Source organism: Paramisgurnus dabryanus, chromosome 20 (assembly GCF_030506205.2).
Source record: "Paramisgurnus dabryanus chromosome 20, PD_genome_1.1, whole genome shotgun sequence".
NCBI classification, from domain to species: domain Eukaryota; kingdom Metazoa; phylum Chordata; class Actinopteri; order Cypriniformes; family Cobitidae; genus Paramisgurnus; species Paramisgurnus dabryanus.
In genome coordinates this window covers 4,786,111-4,807,844 of record NC_133356.1, presented here as the reverse complement: position 1 = coordinate 4,807,844, position 21,734 = coordinate 4,786,111, and the positions used below count along the sequence as shown (strand labels likewise).

Below are 21,734 nucleotides of genomic sequence, written 5' to 3'. Positions count from 1 at the left end.
ACACGAAACCTTCATAATCATGACATGACATGTGTTTTGAACATAAAGGAGATTTTATGCATATTTATGACAACTGTCATTAAGTGTCATTTGTTAAATGATGTCATTTTTAATGCAAAGATGACATTGTTTGAGATCTCTTTGTTATGACAACTTGACATAAACCAATACATCATAACTTGTCATGACCACTTGACATTACCAAGACAACACAACTGATCACTTTTTACAAGTGATACAAATTGAATTTTTATTAAAAATGTCATTAAGTGTTAATACTCTGTCATATTGTTTTATAACAGCGTCATGAATATTTTTCTTGACCTCAACTACAGTGCTACAAATATAATTTGTCATTAAAATGTCATTAAGTGTTAATACTCTGTCATATAGTTTTATAACAGCGTCATGAATATTTTTCTTGACCTCAACTACAGTGGTACAAATATAATTTGTCATTAAAATGTCATTAAGTGTTAATACTCTGTCATATAGTTTTATAGCAGTGTCATGAATATTTTTCTTGACCTCAACTACAGTGGTACAAATATAATTTGTCATTAAAATGTCATTAAGTGTTAATACTCTGTCAAGTAGTTGTATAACAGTGTCATGAATATTTTTCTTGACCTCAACTACAGTGCTACAAATATAATTTGTCATTAAAATGTCATTAAGTGTTAATACTCTGTCATATAGTTTTATAACAGCGTCATGAATATTTTTCTTGACCTCAACTACAGTGGTACAAATATAATTTGTCATTAAAATGTCATTAAGTGTTAATACTCTGTCATATAGTTTTATAGCAGTGTCATGAATATTTTTCTTGACCTCAACTACAGTGGTACAAATATAATTTGTCATTAAAATGTCATTAAGTGTTAATACTCTGTCATATAGTTTTATAACAGCGTCATGAATATTTTTCTTGACCTCAACTACAGTGGTACAAATATAATTTGTCATTAAAATGTCATTAAGTGTTAATACTCTGTCATATAGTTTTATAGCAGTGTCATGAATATTTTTCTTGACCTCAACTACAGTGGTACAAATATAATTTGTCATTAAAATGTCATTAAGTGTTAATACTCTGTCATATAGTTTTATAACAGCGTCATGAATATTTTTCTTGACCTCAACTACAGTGGTACAAATATAATTTGTCATTAAAATGTCATTAAGTGTTAATACTCTGTCATATAGTTTTATAACAGCATCATGAATATTTTTCTTGACCTCAACTACAGTGGTACAAATATAATTTGTCATTAAAATGTCATTAAGTGTTAATACTCTGTCATATAGTTTTATAGCAGTGTCATGAATATTTTTCTTGACCTCAACTACAGTGGTACAAATATAATTTGTCATTAAAATGTCATTAAGTGTTAATACTCTGTCATATAGTTTTATAACAGCGTCATGAATATTTTTCTTGACCTCAACTACAGTGGTACAAATATAATTTGTCATTAAAATGTCATTAAGTGTTAATACTCTGTCATATAGTTTTATAACAGCGTCATTAATATTTTTCTTGACCTAAACTACAGTGGTACAAATATAATTTGTCATTAAAATGTCATTAAGTGTTAATACTCTGTCATATAGTTTTATAACAGCGTCATGAATATTTTTCTTGACCTCAACTACAGTGGTACAAATATAATTTGTCATTAAAATGTCATTAAGTGTTAATACTCTGTCATATAGTTTTATAACAGCGTCATGAATATTTTTCTTGACCTCAACTACAGTGGTACAAATATAATTTGTCATTAAAATGTCATTAAGTGTTAATACTCTGTCAAGTAGTTGAATAACAGCGTCATGAATATTTTTCTTGACCTCAACTACAGTGCTACAAATATAATTTGTCATTAAAATGTCATTAAGTGTTAATACTCTGTCATATAGTTTTATAACAGCGTCATGAATATTTTTATTGACCTCAACTACAGTGGTACAAATATAATTTGTCATTAAAATGTCATTAAGTGTTAATACTCTGTCATATAGTTTTATAACAGCGTCATGAATATTTTTTTTTACCTCAACTACAGTGGTACAAATATAATTTGTCATTAAAATGTCATTAAGTGTTAATACTCTGTCATATAGTTTTATAACAGCGTCATGAATATTTTTTTTTACCTCAACTACAGTGGTACAAATATAATTTGTCATTAAAATGTCATTAAGTGTTAATACTCTGTCATATAGTTTTATAACAGCGTCATGAATATTTTTCTTGACCTCAACTACAGTGACACAAATATAATTTGTCATTAAAATGTCATTAAGTGTTAATACTCTGTCAAATAGTTTTATAACAGTGTCATGAATATTTTTCTTGACCTCAACTACAGTGGTACAAATATAATTTGTCATTAAAATGTCATTAAGTGTTAATACTCTGTCAAATAGTTTTATAACAGCATCATGAATATTTTTCTTGACCTCAACTACAGTGCTACAAATATAATTTGTCATTAAAATGTCATTAAGTGTTAATACTCTGTCATATAGTTTTATAACAGCGTCATGAATATTTTTATTGACCTCAACTACAGTGGTACAAATATAATTTGTCATTAAAATGTCATTAAGTGTTAATACTCTGTCATATAGTTTTATAACAGCGTCATGAATATTTTTCTTGACCTCAGCTACAGTGGTACAAATATAATTTGTCATTAAAATGTCATTAAGTCTGAATAGTTTTATAACAGCATAATGAATATTCTTCAGTTCATAATGTTTTTTTTTAAGTTTCCTCAATGTGTTTTTGCTGCCTTAAAATGTTTTGTTGAATTAACTTGGATTTACAAGTCATTTCAACTTACTATTATTTATCTTGACTAGAGACGAGTTTTTATAACTACAGGTGAGTTGTTTTAACTTTATAAAATTAAGTTGACTTTTCTCAACTATATTTTAAAAGTTGTGACAACTCATCTCTGTAGACATGACTTGTAAATCTGAGTTGATTTAACAAAAATGTTAAGGCAGCAAAGTATTTTTTACAGTGTACAATCATCCAATAATAATAATAATAATAATAATAATAATAGTTGTTGATTTTGTTGTTATCATTATTATTAATATAATATTGTATAATAATACAATTATATTTTATTGCATTTGGAGAACAATTCAAATTTTAGAACAAAATTAAATAAAAACAGTACATTAATGTGTTAAACCATCCACTGCAATATGTGCACATACATAAAGTTAAGTATAATCTTTTGTCTGTGGCATTTTGTTAAGGTATTTACTTATTTTTTGACAGAGTATTAACAATGACATTTAATGACAGTTTAATATTATGTTAAACCATACAGCTACACTGAAAAAAAATGATTCATTCAAATAACTAAATTTTTTAAGGTAAGTGGTTGCAATCAATTTATTTAAGCTACATTTAAACAAAAAAAGATTAGTAAAGTAAAATGAAATAAAACACTTTTGTTTAAATGTATCTTAAATAAATTGATTGCAACCACTTACCTTAAAAAAATGAGTAACTTGAATGAATCATTTTTTTCATTGTAGGTAGTTTCTTACAGTAAGTTTGATAATTATTCTGCTATGTCATGTTATTGACAGATTTATGTCAAGTTGTCATAACAAAGACATTTCAAACAATGTAATATTTGCATTAAAAATTACTTATTTGAAAACAATTGTCATAAAATCTCCTTCATGTTCATAACACGTGTCATGTCATGATTATGAATGTGTCGTGTCAGTCTTATGAACAACCCTTTAAGTAAAATGTTACTGTCCTCCCACAAAGCTATCATAGGGTTTCGAGTGGCATACTGTAGCACACGAGCCATATAAAATTGTTTTTATTTGAATTGCTTTTATTGTAACTTGAAAACCTGCAATATTTCTTCTCCTGTGTTCAGTAAAAGTCAGTGAAACACATTTGGAACAACAAGACGGTGAGAAAATAATGACAGACTTTTCAGGTTTCAAGTGAATGAACTGTCTGTCTTGCAAAGAGTTGCATTTTGTGTTTTGAGACAATAATAAAATAACTCTAGGTATACAGTGTAGTTGAGACATATGGTATATAACAGCTTGCAAAAACCATTTGAAGTGACTTGCGCACACACACACACACACACACACACACACACACACACACACACACACACACACACCACACACACACACACACACACACACACACACACACACACAATTACACATGCAAACACACGCTGCCACCTGCTGGTCAGGCAACTCTGTGCAATATTTGCCTGTCAAACTGTCAGTCACAATGAAGATTAAAGCAGACAGCTGATATAAGTGCTGCTGTGTTCACACATAGAGACAATTAAACACAACGTAGCCACATGTACAGGAGTCACTACTCAGGTCATGGACATACAAAGATTTTAAAACTGTACTGTACGTTTCTTACCCGTGCTCGAATGACCTGCTGCGGAGCCTGTTCGTTCTCCATCAGTGAACCCATGTACGCCTCCTTCTGGAAGATCGGCGCATTGTCATTTACATCCAGTACGTTAATGCGGAGACGACCCGTGGTCTCCTCCCCACCTCCATCACGGGCCAATATCGTTAAAGTAAAACGCCTCATGAGCTCGTAATCCAACCGACCTCTCAGAGTCACCCAGCCCGTCTCGGCATCCATTGAGAACCTGGGGGAGGAGTTGACAGGTGGCACTAACTTTCAACCAACCAATGAAAAACAACAAAACATGTTTAGCTAATTCAATTAAATGGCTTGCAAGGTATTTAAGTCTACACTGTAGAAAAATGTAGCATAAGGTTAAAACAACTTGGTTCTGCAAGTCAATCCAACCTAATATTTAAAGTTTTAACCACTGATCTTTATAAATGACTAGATTGTGCATGACGTCACAATTTGAAAGCCACCCACGCCGCAATATTGGTATGCCCAAACGTTCTATTATATGAATAGGAGTTATGAGATTTTTATGATAAAACACAACTTTATTTATTTAAAGTTGTATATTTTCTTTTTAAACAATGAGTTACTATAAATTCATCTTCATTACAGTATCATGCTTTATACCGTATGTGCATGCAATAATTAGTTGGTTTATTAATTATGTTATGTTATACAGTATTGTTTTGTTCATACATTAAAATGCATTAACGATGTTATCGCCTATTTTGAAACAGTTAAGATAACGTTTTAAAACATGGTTAAAAGTAACATTTGCAGCAATATACTGTACTGTATAAACAACACCCAATTTCGATGCCACTGTGCTTATAAGAAGTCATTTTTATTTAGAGAAATATCACTGACCATGTAGGCTTTCAATAACAAAAAGCTTTATTTATACCCGTGTTATTAACAGAATGCAACATACACACTCACCTTAACGTTTTGTTATATAAATCCCTCATCATGCTCAATTAAAAACATAAACATTGCAAATAACACCATAAATAATAATTAATTTACGTACACATATCCTAAAAATAAATTTTGTGTGACGCTGTAAACCGGGTGAATTAAGATAATGCTTTTGAATGTAAGTCAATGACGCCCAAGATGGCCGCTTGTACTCTGCGCTGGCTTCACCTCAAGCGGTTACGTTAAGCGTTCTATGCGCAATCCAGTTATTTAAATAGATCAGTGGTTTTAACTGTGATAAGTTGACAAAACTATATTAAAACAATTGTTTAACTTAATTTGTTAAGTTAAAGTAACATAAAAATAAATGTTGTTCTGACAAAAATGCTGCATTTATTTTCAGTATATATTTTTTATTCAATAAACCCTTTTTCAGTTAGTAATCATTAAAATTTTTGTGGGCGGAGTTTAGGTGGAGGCAAAGACAACTGGCCACTTTACTAACGCTAGCTAGCTAAGTTTTGTTAGTTTGTTTTAAAACAATGACTGGACAAAATCCGACTTTATCTGACAATGAAAGGTCACACGCTGTCCTGGACCGCGAATGCTATTTGAAAAAGTTTACTTTAATGGATGGAAAAAGACTGGCCGGTTCGTACACGCTTATTTAATAAATGGACAATGCGACAGGATTACCTCCAGTTGGCTAGCCTGACATCTTAAGTTTATAAAAACGTAAATGCGTGAAATGAATAAACAGATCCAATAAACAGCTGTTTAAATTGTAGTCAGCGGAGACTTGGACCTGGAAGTGGTATTCCTCACGTCACAAGTTACATTTTAATAAATGGAAACTAAAATTTAAAGTAACAAACAAAATCCCTGATATTCAATGACTTTAAAAATATATATATATATAAAATTCCCTGAGTTTCAATGTCTGGAAAAGACCTTTTAAAATTCCATGATATTCCAATAATTCCATGACCCGTGGGAACCCTGCCATCCGTTTTAAGTAAAGAGAAACTTAAGGGCTATAAATCATTAACTATGTGCTGTACGTACATGATATGAAGTGTGCGCTACAAACACAAGTATTTTTAATGAATGTTTCTGTTCAGTCCGCTCGTTTTATTGCATTTTTCCACAGTTGTCGTTGTTTTTTTTTTTTCTGACACTGGCAGCAGGTATGCAATAAAATTTCAAATCAGAACTTCAACAAGATGACATTTTCGTGTCTTGTGTAGCTGACTCTGTTCTGAGTTTTATTGGCAGCCTCCAGTTTTCCTTTTGTTTTGCATCCAGCTAACGCCATGACGTATTTGTGACATTAATAGTGGCTATTAACATATAAACTCATTTCAAGCAGGTATTGTCTATAAAATTAATGAAACTATGTAACTTTGTATCACACTTCTTATATTATTGAATATTTTTGAGTCACTTTATTGTTTTCCTTACTGCTGTAAGTTGCTTAAGATAAGAGCATCAGCTAAATGCAAGGTAAATTACATTTATATTTACACATTTGGCAGACATTTTTATGTATTTTAGCAGTATGAATGTTTTCTGGATTCAAACCCACAAACGTTTGTGCTACTACATGCAATCCTCTCATTAATAGAAAATCTTTTAAAAACATAGGTACAGGCAAAAAAGAAAAACATGCAAATTCACAAAGATGTGGATTAAATTAACTAAAGGGAATTAATGAATTAAACAGAACGTTGTATCAGTGTGAAAGGTCACATTATGTTAATGAATAAAAATCTCACTGGTCTGGCTCATCGCTGAAGTAATAGCGGATCACTCCAAATGTGCCAATGTCATTATCCGTAGCCTGCAGAGAGAGAGAGAGAGAGAGAGAGAGAGAGAGAGAGAGAGAGAGAGAGACACACATACTCATGATCTTTCTGTACGTGACTATTTGGGTGTGTGTATTTGAGGGAAGTCATTAAGCAGTGTTTTAATATTGAGATGAGAGTGTTTGCATCCCCTGTCCAACCCTGCAAAGTGCTCAGTTCTGCACAATTAACACACACACACACACACACACACACACACACACACACACACACACGCGCGCGCGCACACACACACACTTTTAGGAAGCACCATAAGGGGAGGAACTCTCCTCACACCAGATGGGCTGGCGTGAACTGGTCACCCTGTCCTCTACCCTAAAACAACAAAAGCTTTGGTTCACCTTACGCTGCTTTTAAATTCCCTCCTGATAATATTGTGCCAAACCATCAGACCTGCACTATAAACAGAGCTACTGCTTTAAAGTCAATGAGAAAAAGGCATGTAGGGGAGAGCGGGGCACAACCTAGCACTTTTTGGTTTTGGCTCAATCATGAAAAAATATTAGAGTTTGATTAATTATTTACACAAGCAACACACACATCTCTGCTACAAATGAACATTTAAAGTTTGTTTCTATTACTTACCATTCTTGGACAATTACACAAAACGTGACAAAGTGCAAACGTTACAACTTACCCCATAGGTGGGGATAATGGTAACAGGCAGGGGGTTAGTTGTAACACTTGCTAAAAATTAAGTTTGCAGGCAAATATTTCAATACTATCTATATACTTGAAGTGGATTATGTTCATATATCTGTCTAATAGACAGGTATCCACACTTTTTTATCCATCATCTAACAATAGTTCAATTATAAATGGATACAAATGTCTAAATATGTGAGAAAAAGCAGCACAATTATGATAAAAAAAAATGTATACAGTATGTGACCCAGTCTGTAATAAACATATTACAGTTTCAAAATCAAATTCTGAGATAATGTGCATCAATTATCCATTCATTTCATTATGATTTCAATCTTTGACGTGACCTTATTCAATCAATATTAAAGTTATGAAGAAAAATAAAATTGACACATGATTTTTGATAAGACAGGCACATTTATTTTCTTGGCAGCCAGCAATCATTCGTGTGTAGCCTATTTAAAACAACGACAAGAAGTACGCTAACGTTAGCGGTTTTCATATCGTAAGTCCTGAGGGGTTAGTTGTAGCACAGCGTTACAATGAACCCTGCTGGATCAAAATATTTTCAAGCCCACCAAAAAAGTTGCTAAGAGCTGCAGACATATTTCAAAACGATCAGGATTTCTGATCGTAAATAGTAAACATATTTAATATTTACGATTGGCGATTGGGGCAGCTCCGACGTTCTTCTGATCAGATTCGAACATTCTTAACTCTTTCTCCGCCATTGACGAGATATCTCGTCAATTAAGAGAAAACGCTTCCCCGCCAATGAAGAGATTTTCCGTCTTTCCGCAATACCGCTATTATCCACCAGGTGGCGCCCTTCCGCAACTTTTTAAAACCGGAAGTATTGCCCTATGGCAAGCTGCTGCATGTCCGTGTCTGTTTTAAAGATCGCTCTGAATGGGATCTCTATGAAAAGTCCGTCATAAAAATTGAATTATCTCTGCTTTTTGCTCAAAATATGGTGTTTTTGCAAAAACCTACCCAAATTCAAAAGCTGATTGCAAAAGAACCACTAAAGGTAGGATGAAACGGTTTTTTTTTTGTTTGAAAGCAGAGGGTCTGTTCTTTCATTTGGTATATTGTATGTTTATATATTTAAAGAAGAACATTTTCTGGAAGGCATTAAACTTTGGTGAAAATCATGAAAAACGCTGGCGCTGGCTGGCAACTTTTTTAAAAAATGCTGGCGGTGAAAGAGTTAACACACCTCACACCAAAGGAAAATCTTATAAGATAATCTGTAGAACCATTAAGATAATCGGGACATAGCTAGGATTGTCAAAAGGGGGGAATCGGCCCAAAATCAGCCCGATTATAAAAAAGAAATTGTTCTTCTAAGGACTAAATGGTCATCGTTGTGAAAGCACCTTTATTTGTGTATGTGTGTTATATCATCCTTGGAATAAGCTGTAAATATTCAAACTATTTAGTTTCATCAGTGCACATCATTTAAAGTTATTGCCACAGTAAAAATAAATTCCTCTCCTGTGTAGCACTAAAAAATATAATGAGGTGTTTCTAAAAACTGTTTTGACGAATGCTCATTACTGTGTCTAGTTATCAACCCCATCACTTTCAAAATGACAATACAGTTCATAACACAAGAACATGTGTAGATACCTCAGTGATGTAATACACAACAGTGTATGTGCAGTTTGTGTGTGTGCGTGTCTAAATGAAGTTATTAAATGCTGAAGGGTAACAGATTTAAAATCTCTCTTGCGTCTTTATGCAAATTAATACAAAAGGAAAAAACAAGCCATCACAGAATCAACAGCACAGCTGTGCATGTGTGTGTGTATGTGTGTGAAAAAAACTAAATATGACAAGAGATGCTGTTTCATCCCTTCAACACACAGACGCACACACAGTTTAACATCTGTTAGGATCATGATATAGAGAAAAATAGTTTTTTTTTTTTTGTAAAAATCATACTTCGTCACAGTAATGTGTAGGTGTGTATCAGATCTCTCTGGATGTGTTGTTGTTGGACCTCTCTCTCATCTATGGTCATTTCTGCACAGTTTAGGACCTTTCGCCTCTCTGTACTTCAATAATGATTTTAAACAATTGCATTTTGTTCAAGGGCTTTGTGTTTTGGTCACGTTTTAGTAGGTGAGGACTTTGGACATTGCATGGACTGCAATTCGATATTTCCATAATTCTATTAGTGGTAATAGATTTAAAGGGATATTCACCCAAAAATGAAAATTACTTCATGATTTATTCACACTCAGGCCATCCTCAATGTATATGATTATCATTTTTGCTTCTGATTAAAACCCAATTAAGTCCATCCATCATTCACAGAAGTAATCCCCAGGCGGTTAATAAAGGCAATCGATGTGATTTTGTAAGAAAAATATTAAAAATTTTACAAACTACAAATAACTAGCTTCTGGTAACGACCAGCACGCATTCACGAGAGATTGCATTTCCGGCATATGATGTAGTGTATGAGACGTCGTGGCGTAGTGCAATCTTACCGTGGGTTCACACCAGCCGCGTTTGAGGCGTCAAATTCGCGTCTACTGTGTCTAGTTTGCCGCTTGAACATTTTGCGTTTACTCGCTTCATTTGCACGTAAAAGCCACACATGAAATTCTAGTCATCGAGACATTCACGTGGAAATTTGCGTCATCGGTGGGGCTTCTGGTCGCTTCTGTAATATTGTCACTACTAGAGCAAGCTCCTGATTGGTTAACGCTGCATGTTTTTCCCCCAAAGTTCAAAATTTTCAACTCGCGTGTTTGCCGCAGCAACGCTCAATTCGCGGCATTTGCGCGAACTAGACGTGCGAATGAGGCGGAATCGCTTCTATCGCGCCGCGCTAAACGCCTCATTCGTCAGACCTCCAGTCTACATCACCAATCCCAGGAAGTAAACTGTTGCCTACAATTTGTGTATTTGTTGTAGTCCAAGAAAGGAGATTTACGTCATCGTGTACTTTGGGGTATGTAACTTTTGCATATCGTTACATACCAAAGAAAATGTAAAATCGTGAACAATTTGTTTAAAAAAAATTAACACATCCTTTCTTAGAGTGTGACGAACTCTGGTTCAAACAGATAGGGCTCTAAAAAAAATTTAATCCTCTTGTCTAATATCAAAGTCCTCCAACATTTTCTTTTTAATCCCTGTTTTAGATTTCAATTTCCTGTTTTGTTTTGCTTTACATGTTTGCCACTATGCAACTATGGGTATTTTAGGGTATACTTGGCAGAATCTCTATTTATGTTTGTCGAATTTGCTGAAATCCCATTTGATGTGTGGGTGTGTGGACCCTAAAGCTCAAATATACAGACTGTAATAGTCTCTATAACAAAATGAATTATCTGGACCTGTTTTGATTCAAATAAGATGTCAATCGTAATGCTCATAAACAGCTTTACTTAAATGCATTGGTTAAGGGATAATCCACGGCCAGCCATGCATTAAAGGGTTTTAATGCACGACGTAGAGGCGAAGAACCACCCGACGCATAGCGGAGGGTGGTTGCCTCTGCGAAGTGCATTAAAACCCTTTAATGCATGGCTAGCCGTGGATTATCCCGCTTATACCTTGGTTATTTGCCAAGTTAAAGCTGTAATTAATGTTTACAGTGTAATTTTAACCGACAGGTAAAAAATGACGGTCATCTTCTTAAGTTAAGGCTCGCACTCCGTCCGCTTTAAATAAAGTAGTGCCATTGTATTGCATTTATTTAAATAATTTAATTATCATATTTATTTAAACTCATTAAATAATTTATGAATGACAGCCAACACTGACAGTGACAAGGCAATCTTTATTTGAACTAATCATTTATTTAAATGAATTATGTAAAGTGTGAAATAAAACCGACGTCTCTAACCACGATTACTATATAAGGACACATTACATTTATTGAAATGGATTAAATTAAATGAAAACAAAAATCAAACAGTTGGAAATCTCTCTCTCGCTCTCTCTGCAAGTGTAACTGTGTTACTATGGTTACCAATGTTTATAGTAGTGGATTAATTTCTAACTTTAATCAAACTGACTGGAACTACCTGTGCGTTAAGCGGTTTTAATGCACACCTTCCAGCCAATCAGAATCGAGTATTTAAACAGACCATGGTATAAACAAATCTTAACACCAATCTCTCTCTTTCTCTCTCTCTCTCTCTCTCTGTGATGGATAATAGTCGGGTGTTGGTAATGGAGTTTCAGTTGACTGGTGCTGTTGGTGTACAGGGTCACATAGTTGTGTGAGTGTGTGCTGCTGTCAGGGCCACTATTAAAAGCCATGATTCAAATGTGCCCTGATGATGACCTCACCCTCTATGTGTGTATGGCCGACAACATACTAAAGTGTATTCAGCCAACAGGCCGAGTTCGACCAGGACATAGCTCTATCTGTAATGTACACTGCGTCCAAAATCGCATACTTCTATACTATATTAGTATGCGAAAATAAACAGTATGTGAGAAACACTTAATGATTTTATGCATTGGATGGAAACTTTTCTTATCTTATAAGAGCCACCAAATTTAAAAACCAAATAAAAAAACAGAAAACTGTAAGCTGGGCATCGTTATTTAAGTGTAAGTGAGATAGGTACACTCTGAAAAATGCTGGGTTATTTTCAACCCAGCACTGGGTCAAAAAGGGACGAGCCCAACCGTTGAGTTAAATTACCCCTGAAAATGTTTATATTTGACCCGACAATGGGTTAAAACAACCCAGCATTGTTTTACATTACAGCTCAACAGGCTGGGTTCGTTTCTTTTTGACCCAACGCTGGTTTGAAAATAACCCAGCATTTGTCTCTCTATCATGTCCTCTTCCATGAATATTTTTCTCAAAATTCTCTTCCTTCTTTCTCTTTATTTTGTTATCTTGTCAATTAAGAAAAAAACATTTCCCTGCCAATGACGCTTTCCTGGTGAATTTTTTACGGTAATCTGTAATTCCGCTATTATTTTACCCAATTTATAACAATTTAAAATTAAAACTAATTAATTTTAAACTGTGTGAATGTTTTGATAATCATTCTCAATAGGATCTCTAACAAAATTCCTTTACAAAAAAGCAATTATTTCAGCTTTTTGCTCAAAATTTGGTATTTTCGAAGAAACCTGCCCATATTTGAGAAGTTATAAAATGAGAACAAATGAAGATAGGATGAAACGTTTTTTTTTTTTCATTTTGTTTGTTTGCTTCACTCAAAAAAAAAAATGTGCACCTTGTCTAATTTACTTAAATGAAACAAGTTAATACAACACAATTTTTTATTTTTTTTATCTCAACCTATTTTTATAATGTTCAATCTGCTTAAATTTAAAAAAATTACATGAACTCAATAATTTTATATTGGGACCACATTAATGATTTTTGTTGATTTCTGTATTTCCCAGAATGCTTTGCATGCAACTGCCTTTGGAGAGTAATTTTTTTAATTAAGTGTTATTTTATGCATTTTTAGGTAAAGAGAAACACTTTATAGTGTTTAATGTTGGTTTATCTTATTGATTAAGAAGATTTTGTGTTATATTTTTACGAATTGTTTGGTTACCATCGTACAGAAGAGTGGCGCTTGTGGTTAAGTTGTGGATGTGACATACGTACTTATTTTAAAAAGCACTAACTGTGTTAATGACTGTATGAAGATCAGTCTCTTTTCACATGTTCATCCAATGTGTCATTAGTAGTTAACGTGTGCTTATGCTAATTAGAATTATATAGAAATTGACAATTGGTTTAACTAGACTTTTTTGCTTTTGAATTAACTTGTTTTGTTTTTGTTGAACAGACCAGAAATAATTGCGTGGAAAAGTTTTCCTTAACTGAATTTAGTTTATTGAACAAGATATTTTTATGACCAATATAAATATATTTATTAAGTTGGTGCAACAAAATATTATTTGTTTAAATTAACTTATTGTATTCTTGTTGTACAAGCCTAATCTAATTTCATGGAAAAGTTTTCCTTAATTTAATTATGTTGATTGAACAAACAATTTTTTTGATAGATACAAATTTTCCTGAAAGGCATTTTGTGAAACTTTTGAGAAAATCACAAAAAATGCTGCCAACAATGTAGTGTTAATTTTGTCACCTATTTTTTATATAGTCTTGTGCCAAATGTCCTTGTTGGTTTTAGTCATATTCAGTCATTCACATATCTTTTTTGTTAGTCAAGTTTTAGTCAACTAAAAGTCTCGTCATTTTAGTCTAATTTCAGTCAAAAGAACTCAATATATCTTAGTCAAGTTTTAGTTAAAACATTTTTGTTTTTTTTATAAATTATTTCTGAGATTATTTCTGATAACCATTTCAATCAAATAGTGTTTCACACATATCAAATATTGTTTAAATGTCATAATCGCCTGACAAAATACACTTGTTGAATGCAACTTTGTTAAACGTGTCTGGTTTTCTGATTTAAGAGACATATTCACAAATGATGCCAGCGCTCATCGCTCGTGTCGTTGATGAACATAATAGTCTCCTCTCTTCTGACAAAATTAACACTACAACAATGGGTTAAAACAACCAAGCATTGTTTTAAATTACAACTCAACGGGCTGCGTTCGTTTCTTTTTGACCAAACGCTGGGTTGAAAATAACCCAGCATTTGTCTCTCTATTCATGTCCTCTTCCATAAACTTATTTTCCTCACAATTTCTCTTTCTTTCTCTCTCTCTCAGTGTGATTGACAGGCCCATATGTGCAGTGATGACAGTGCCAGGGCTCAGGGTGTTAGCGTGACAACAGTCACTATGATGACAGGGGACTTAAAGCAGGCCAGGTAAGATAGACAGGGATCAGAACGGAGAGAGGATGGTCAGGATGATAGTCATCTAACTTTTCCGTTCCTCTTGCATTCTGCAGACACACAAATGCAAACTCCACACCTTCACCCAACATAAACACTAAACTAAAACCGGCTAGCAGGGGAACTGAGACAGGCCTGAACGTGCACCTGATATTTTTGACCGAACCCTGAAAGGACGATTGTCTCTAACTGACGGATGTCACACAACATTTCAGTGTGGTTGAAAGCGAGAGAGACAGGAGAGTGAGGGAAACCTTCAATTTTCCATCAATAAAGGTCCACATGTGACAGACAAGATAAACGGTGACTTTGAGATCAATGGCAGCTATATTTATCATAACACTTTTGAAAAACCTAATGCACAACAAAATGCATTATTTCCAACCAATTTCTTTCAAGATAATCATGAGTCATTCTCGATCCAAATGGACAAAAGCAACGTCAGACCGTTACGTAATTTTACCAATAATCAATAAATGCATCAGAGAAAACTTTATTAACTCATTCCCCCCCACTGACAAGTTATCTCATCAATTAAGAGAAAACATTTGAATGAAAAAAGTGTTCCTGTTGAGTTTGTAATCTGTAATACTGCAGTTATCCACTAAAGTAATTATTTATTAATTTGACACTTCGTGAATGTTTTAATAATTGTTCTCAAACTAATCTCTAACAAAATTTCTTCACAAAAATGCAATTATTTCAGCTTTTTGCTAAAAAAATTTTTTTGAAGAAAAATACCCATATTTAAGAGTTTATAAAAAGAGAAAAAATAAAGATAGGATGAACTGTGTTCTTGGAGGGTTGCCATGTGGCAACAACATAACACAATGGAATTTTAATATATAATAATTAGTTTGTGTGTTCATCTGAAAATAGGAAGTCAAAAACATGACAAAATGTTTTAAAAAAAAGAGAATTTTCATATTTGGGTGAAACGTAAGTTTTCGGGTGCTACAGTATAAACAGAGCCGATCCTCCCTATACACAGGGTACGCAAGCTGCGTAGGGTCCCGAACCACTAGGGGGCCCCTTGCCCTTTACTTAATGCGGCACTGCACAGACCAGTTGGCAAGTGACATCATCGAGTTGCATATGTCCATCATTTTTCAGACAAACACATTTTCAGTTATTTTAGAAAATGTCTTATATCTTTCAGCTGCTAAACAGTAAAGTTACAGGGTCCACGTCCTTCAAGTCCAAAAAAAAAATGTGCATATATCCTTCCCCGAAGAAATACAAACAGCTCCAGGATGATAAATAAAGTATAAATACAACAAAACGGCGCAGATTACATTCAGAAGGCCTTTGTTTATCATCGTGGAGCCGTTTTGATTTATTTTGTGAAGAATGGATGCACATATTTTGGACTTGAAGGACGTGGACCCCATAACTTCACATTTGATTAGCTGAAAGATCTAAAACATTTTCTAAAATAACTGAAAATGTGTTCGTCTGAAAAATGTTGGACATATGCATCTCGGACGGCTTCGGGGTGAGTAAATCATGGGTTTAATATCATTTTTGGCCGAACTATCCCTTTAATACCAATATAACAAAAAATATGTCAATGTTATAATTATGAAGTATTCTGATGAGTGTCACAGTACTGTAAATGTACAACTATAAGATAAAACAACATGTTTTAGTTAACATTTTGTTTATAGCTACATTTAAGCAGAGACAGTGAAGGGGTTTTATGACAGGACGCCTCACAAAGTAGCTTAAGGCCCCCAGAAGTCTAAGATCGGCTCTGGCTATAAACATATTTACTGTGTGAGAAACAACTACACACACGTGTGTGTGTTTGTGATAGACAGAAAAAGAGTATTAGTATCGGTCAGATTCTCTTACTAAGCTGTTTAGATTGGTTAATGACACATTAATCCAACTAAGCGATCTGCCAAAACACACGGGTGTAAACAGTCCTCACCCTGAGGGTTTTACTAATCTACAAAGATTAGCTTAAGTAAATATGTCACCAGAAGTTAGTTCATTATGACTAAACATTGTTTTATGGACATGATCAAAGGAAAAATGAACCACCTTTGAGCATATCCAGAAAAAAACATTTTCTTTTGGCATAAAGGTTTGAATTATACTGAGCGAAGTCATAAACGGAAGTAGCGATTGTCTTTTTCCCAGGCGTGGTACATATCCGAGTGAAACGGCTTCTGAAATGAGAAAAAATGTAGGCCGGGACTTGATTTCGTCCATCGAGAACTGACTGGATCGTTGGAGCTAATCGGTGTAAACTTTTCCCTGGAAGAATCAAGTCTCCGATAGCACCTCCTTTGCGCCATTCCTCGTGACAGGAAGTAAAGAGAGGTCATTTCGAGGAGGGGGGAGATTAGTGTTATTGATGGAAGATTATCAGTACACAAGAATTTTTTTTAAATAATCAAGTGCACAGATAAATCATTTATAATTAAAACAACAATATTATATGAAATATATGAATTGTACATTTTGATTTCACAACTTTAAAAAAATGTACTTCATTTTCAATTCAAATTTACCGTCATTGACAAGTTATTTCGTCAATTAAGGGAAATATTTCCTTGCCAATGACGCAATGAAATTTTATTTTTGGGTGAACAACCCTTTAATCTTATTTTTTATTAATCAAATATAGAGGGGATAGAAGATACAGTTTGTACAGTATAAAAAAACCTATGGGAAGTACCTGTAAACCCCATATCAAACCTATACATACATTTTTTTTGATCCTCTAATCCCAATAGCAACAAAAAAGTTTTTATAAGAGAAGCGCAGATTAATCTCACCCATATTTCTTAATGGACTAGTTTAAAGCCATCTGACAGAATATTTTTCAGTCTAAAGGGATTAAATCAGACACTATCAGACAGCTGTGTGATGATGGGACATGACGGTTGGCATGAAGTTTTTAGCGAGGCTGCCAGAAGTCTGGTGTGAGGATCTAAAGCCAGAGATGAAATGTTCATCAGCATTCAGTCGCCTTTTTAATAAGTAGGCAGAAGAAATGGCTGCAATTCAAACTAAATACTATCTGCACTAACAAGAGGAATATATTTTTAATACAGGGAAAGATCAGGAAAGACAAGTGCGGCCCTGGGGCGATGTGCGAGCCTTATCAACCGTTTACTGAATAAACCTATTACAGCAATTAGATAAACACACACATACACACACACATAGATGAACGTCTTAACAGACTGGAGGACGATGATAAGAAAATGAGTACAACAGTGATTTAAAGAAAAAGTAAGAAAGGAAAGAGGAAATGGATCAAAATAAAGTGCTGTGCATGGAGAAAGAGATTGATCAGCTTGCCATTCAGATTTGGCCAAAAACAAAAAAATTGATGTGACAGGGACTACTGAGAGAGAGAGAGAGAGAGAGAGAGAGAGAGAGAGAGAGAGAGAGAGAGAGAGAGAGAGAGAGAGAGAGAGAGAGAGAGAGAGAGAGAGAGAGAGAGAGAGAGAGAGAGAGAGAGAGAGAGAGAGACACTGTATTTAGCCAGAAGCTATATTTTCAAACAGACCATCATCACCAGCTGTCCTCCCTTTTTCTGTTCTTCATGATTAAAAGGGTAAAAATAACTGAAGGGAAACAGCGGAGGAGAGATAAAAACTCAAAGACAGGATTTGTAGTTTATTTGTTAAACTACAGACCCTTTATTAACTGTTATGGCACCACTAAGTGATAAGTGAATACTTTCTAATGCATAATAACTGGATATTGACATTTATGCATTTGACATTTGACTTGTCATTGCAAGTTACAAGTTATACATTTCTTTATAGCAGTATGTGTGTTCCCTAGGTTCAAACTATAGACTGTAAAAAAAGATGGGACATCATCAAGCAAAAAAACAACACATAGATTACCTAGGAAACCAAATTTCGACAAGGCATTTGTTCAAGAGATCAGTTTAGCAACTAGTCAGACCATTAAAAAAACTAAACCGGAAGTAAGATTCGGATCCAGACGTGTATCACGTGCATCCAATAAAACCGTCTATATAAACCATAGACTGCAAAAAAAGATGGATGACGTGACGACACCTCTATCCATTGTAATGAATTGAAGCCAAAAACATCCAACCATGGTCGCTGCCATGTTATGTAAAAACGTCAGTTTGGAGCCAAGGCATTGGCAGAAGGAATCATCCGTGGAGCCAGAGGCGGAGGCGCCGTGTCAAACTTCCGCCAAAACGCTCGCGCGATCAATTCAACCACGCCAATCATAACCACACCCCAAGTTTCTATAGCATCAAATTACTAGCTAAAACTAACTTATCACTAAAATGAACATTTGAACATATATCAGCGTGATGACAACTACTTGAAAGGACCAGAACCATCTTTCGGAAACTTTTATTGGAAGTGCAAATAATTTTTTTATTAAGAGCAGAATCCCATTCGTTTGAATGGAGAGGGCGGGGTTTATGACTTGTACTGCAGCCAGCCACCGGGGGGGATCAAAGAGCTAGCGGCTTCACTTTTCAAGATTTATGAGGCACACCCGATATAAATATACAATATATCAAATGAAAGAACAGACCCTCTGCTTTCAAACAAAAAAAGTTTCATCCTACCTTCATTAGTTCTCTTTTTATCACCTTTCGAATATGGGTTTCTTCAAAAACACCAAATTTTGAGCATGGAAAACAAATTTTTGACCATTTTTGTGAAGGATTTTTGTTAGTGATCAGATTCAGAGCGATCCTCAAAACATACATGGACATTCAGCTGTTTGCATTAGGGCAATACTTCCAGGTTTTATAAGTTGCAGAAAAGCGCCAATTGGTGGATAATTGCGGTATTACAGATTGCCGGAAATATTCGTCATTGGCAGCAAAACGTTTTCTCTTAATTGATCAGTTAAAAGAATTACTAATTTACAATGATATGTGAAATAACACAGAAATCGAAGCTGAAAAGTTAGTTTTATCTTTAATCTTCCCTCAAAGTTCTGAAGAGAAGCTGTTAATCAGAAATGTCAATCATAACGACATGCCCTGTTCCTTAAGCATCAAATTATTAGCTAACATTAAACTTATTACAAAAATGTACAACTGAACATATATCAGCGTGATACCAACTATCCTAAAGAATTAAAACATTTTTTTCTGAAAATTTTATTGGAAGTGTAAATTTTTTATTTAGAGCCGAGTCCTGTTCGTTGCATAGAGGGCGGGGTTTAGCCAGCAGCCACATAACCTTGGGGATTATGAAATCATGCAAGCCCCGCATATTTTGCGAATGGAAATCTGCAATTTATGCTGCGAAAGTGCGATATATTTAAAAAAATGTGGCCCCCGCATAAGTATGCGGACTTATTATGCGTTGAATCATGCAATCACATAATCGCGTTTTTTTGGAGGGACTGTGTAAAGCGCTTTGAGTCCTGCAGAAAAGTGCTATATAAATGTAATGAATTAATACTGCAGCCAGCCACCAGGGGGCGAAAGCGCCAGCGGCTTCACTTCAAAATGTATGGGGTGCACCCGATTCGAACCCATGACCTTTTGCGCTGCTAACACAATGCTCCACCACTGAAATACAGGAGCTTGGTATTTAGTATTTTGTTAACAGGATATTTCCAACGTTTTTTAGGATGGCAGGAATACATCTTTGAAAGATTTCATTGTTTTGTGGACTTCTTAGTATGCTAGATCCGCAATCAGCACTGACAAGCATTGGTTCTCGTGTGTCTCGACACATACTGTATGTCAACTAGTCATGAGACTTGCAAGAAACGATCATTTTACCTACACTGATCTGAAGCCAGAGTGTTTTCCATTAATGTTTTGATGCTTTCTGAACTGCTTGCAACTCCAAAATTATGAATTGTGTTTGTTTAGCACTGGTCTATTGTGCATCTGTTCTCATTTATTTCAGACAAGGCGGCCATAAACAACAAGTAGAAACAAGATGGACTGCTGGTCACTTCACATGTTTACACACGGTCCAAGTAAGCAGTTATTTATCCAAGATGCCAGATGGTTGAGAGAAATATTACAGCAAACTCTAAACTGTCAACTCGGAAAAGAATGTGAGAGCAAACAAAATAAAGCAGTAACACAAATACACAGAAAACATTTCATGAACCAAAACACCTTCACCGCAAGCACATACAGACTCAAAGGGACAGAAATCCATTAGTGCTATAATAGCTTAGGGAAAAAGTATGAATGCAAGTGAAAATAATAAACAGGAAGCGGATAAATGCAAACAAACTGCGGCCAAAAGCCCGACTGAAAACAAAGAAGCAATTTGGAAGATATGGACTGACCTCATCTCATGAGACACATACAAACTAAATCACTATAAATATTTATAATGATAACCGCAACCATCATTGATTAATATTAAACAATGCCTATGTGTGTGTGCACGTGTGCGTGTGTGTCTGCTGTAAGGCATAACCTTCAATTTCATGAAAATTCAGCATGAAAGTATTTTCCTGCTGTATATAAATATTAAAACAAAAAAGTATTTGGACACATTAAGCCCTGCTCATACATGCATCAATGTCTTTACATTAGATAAGCCCAAATTAAAGCAAATGACTGTAAAGAAAAGGGTTACAAATGTTTAAAATAAATGCATTTGAATGATATCTTATGTATTAAATGTTTTCCACAGTTCACGTGTATACACTCTTAAAGTAAAAAGAACCAGGGTTCCCACACCTTAGTTAACTTCAAATTCAAGGACCTTTCAAGGAGTTAATAAAATGAGAGCAAGGTTACATCGTGTTACCTTTTAAGATACATTGTTACAGTTCCCTTTCGAGGGAACTCGTGCTGAGTCACTGCTGTGACAATTTGGGGACGCCTCCAGGGGTAAGTGCGTCTGAATGCGTATATCAAATTCAACCAATGGTGAGGCTTAACGACAAAGACAGGGTGACACAGGAGTCAGGAATTATATATCTAGATCTGAAATATTGCCAAAGACGGCGTTACAGGGATGCAGGAAGTATGGCAAGGGAGACGCAGCGTCTCGTTCCTTTCTCTAAGGAACAACAGTTACATACGTAACCAGA

General features: G+C 34.6%; 1 protein-coding gene across 1 annotated transcript in view; it reads right to left on the bottom strand.

The window, feature by feature from the left end:
* The window catches only part of cdh23 (cadherin-related 23), a 373,711-nt gene that overhangs the window by 145,848 nt on the left and 206,129 nt on the right, over nucleotides 1-21,734 (bottom strand). Inside the window, exons 14-15 of the mRNA XM_065296107.1 lie at nucleotides 7,147-7,211; nucleotides 4,445-4,682 (exon numbers count right to left, since the gene is read on the bottom strand). Of these exons, the coding sequence (XP_065152179.1) occupies nucleotides 4,445-4,682; nucleotides 7,147-7,211 (303 nt within the window). The remainder of the gene's footprint in view (nucleotides 1-4,444; nucleotides 4,683-7,146; nucleotides 7,212-21,734) is intronic.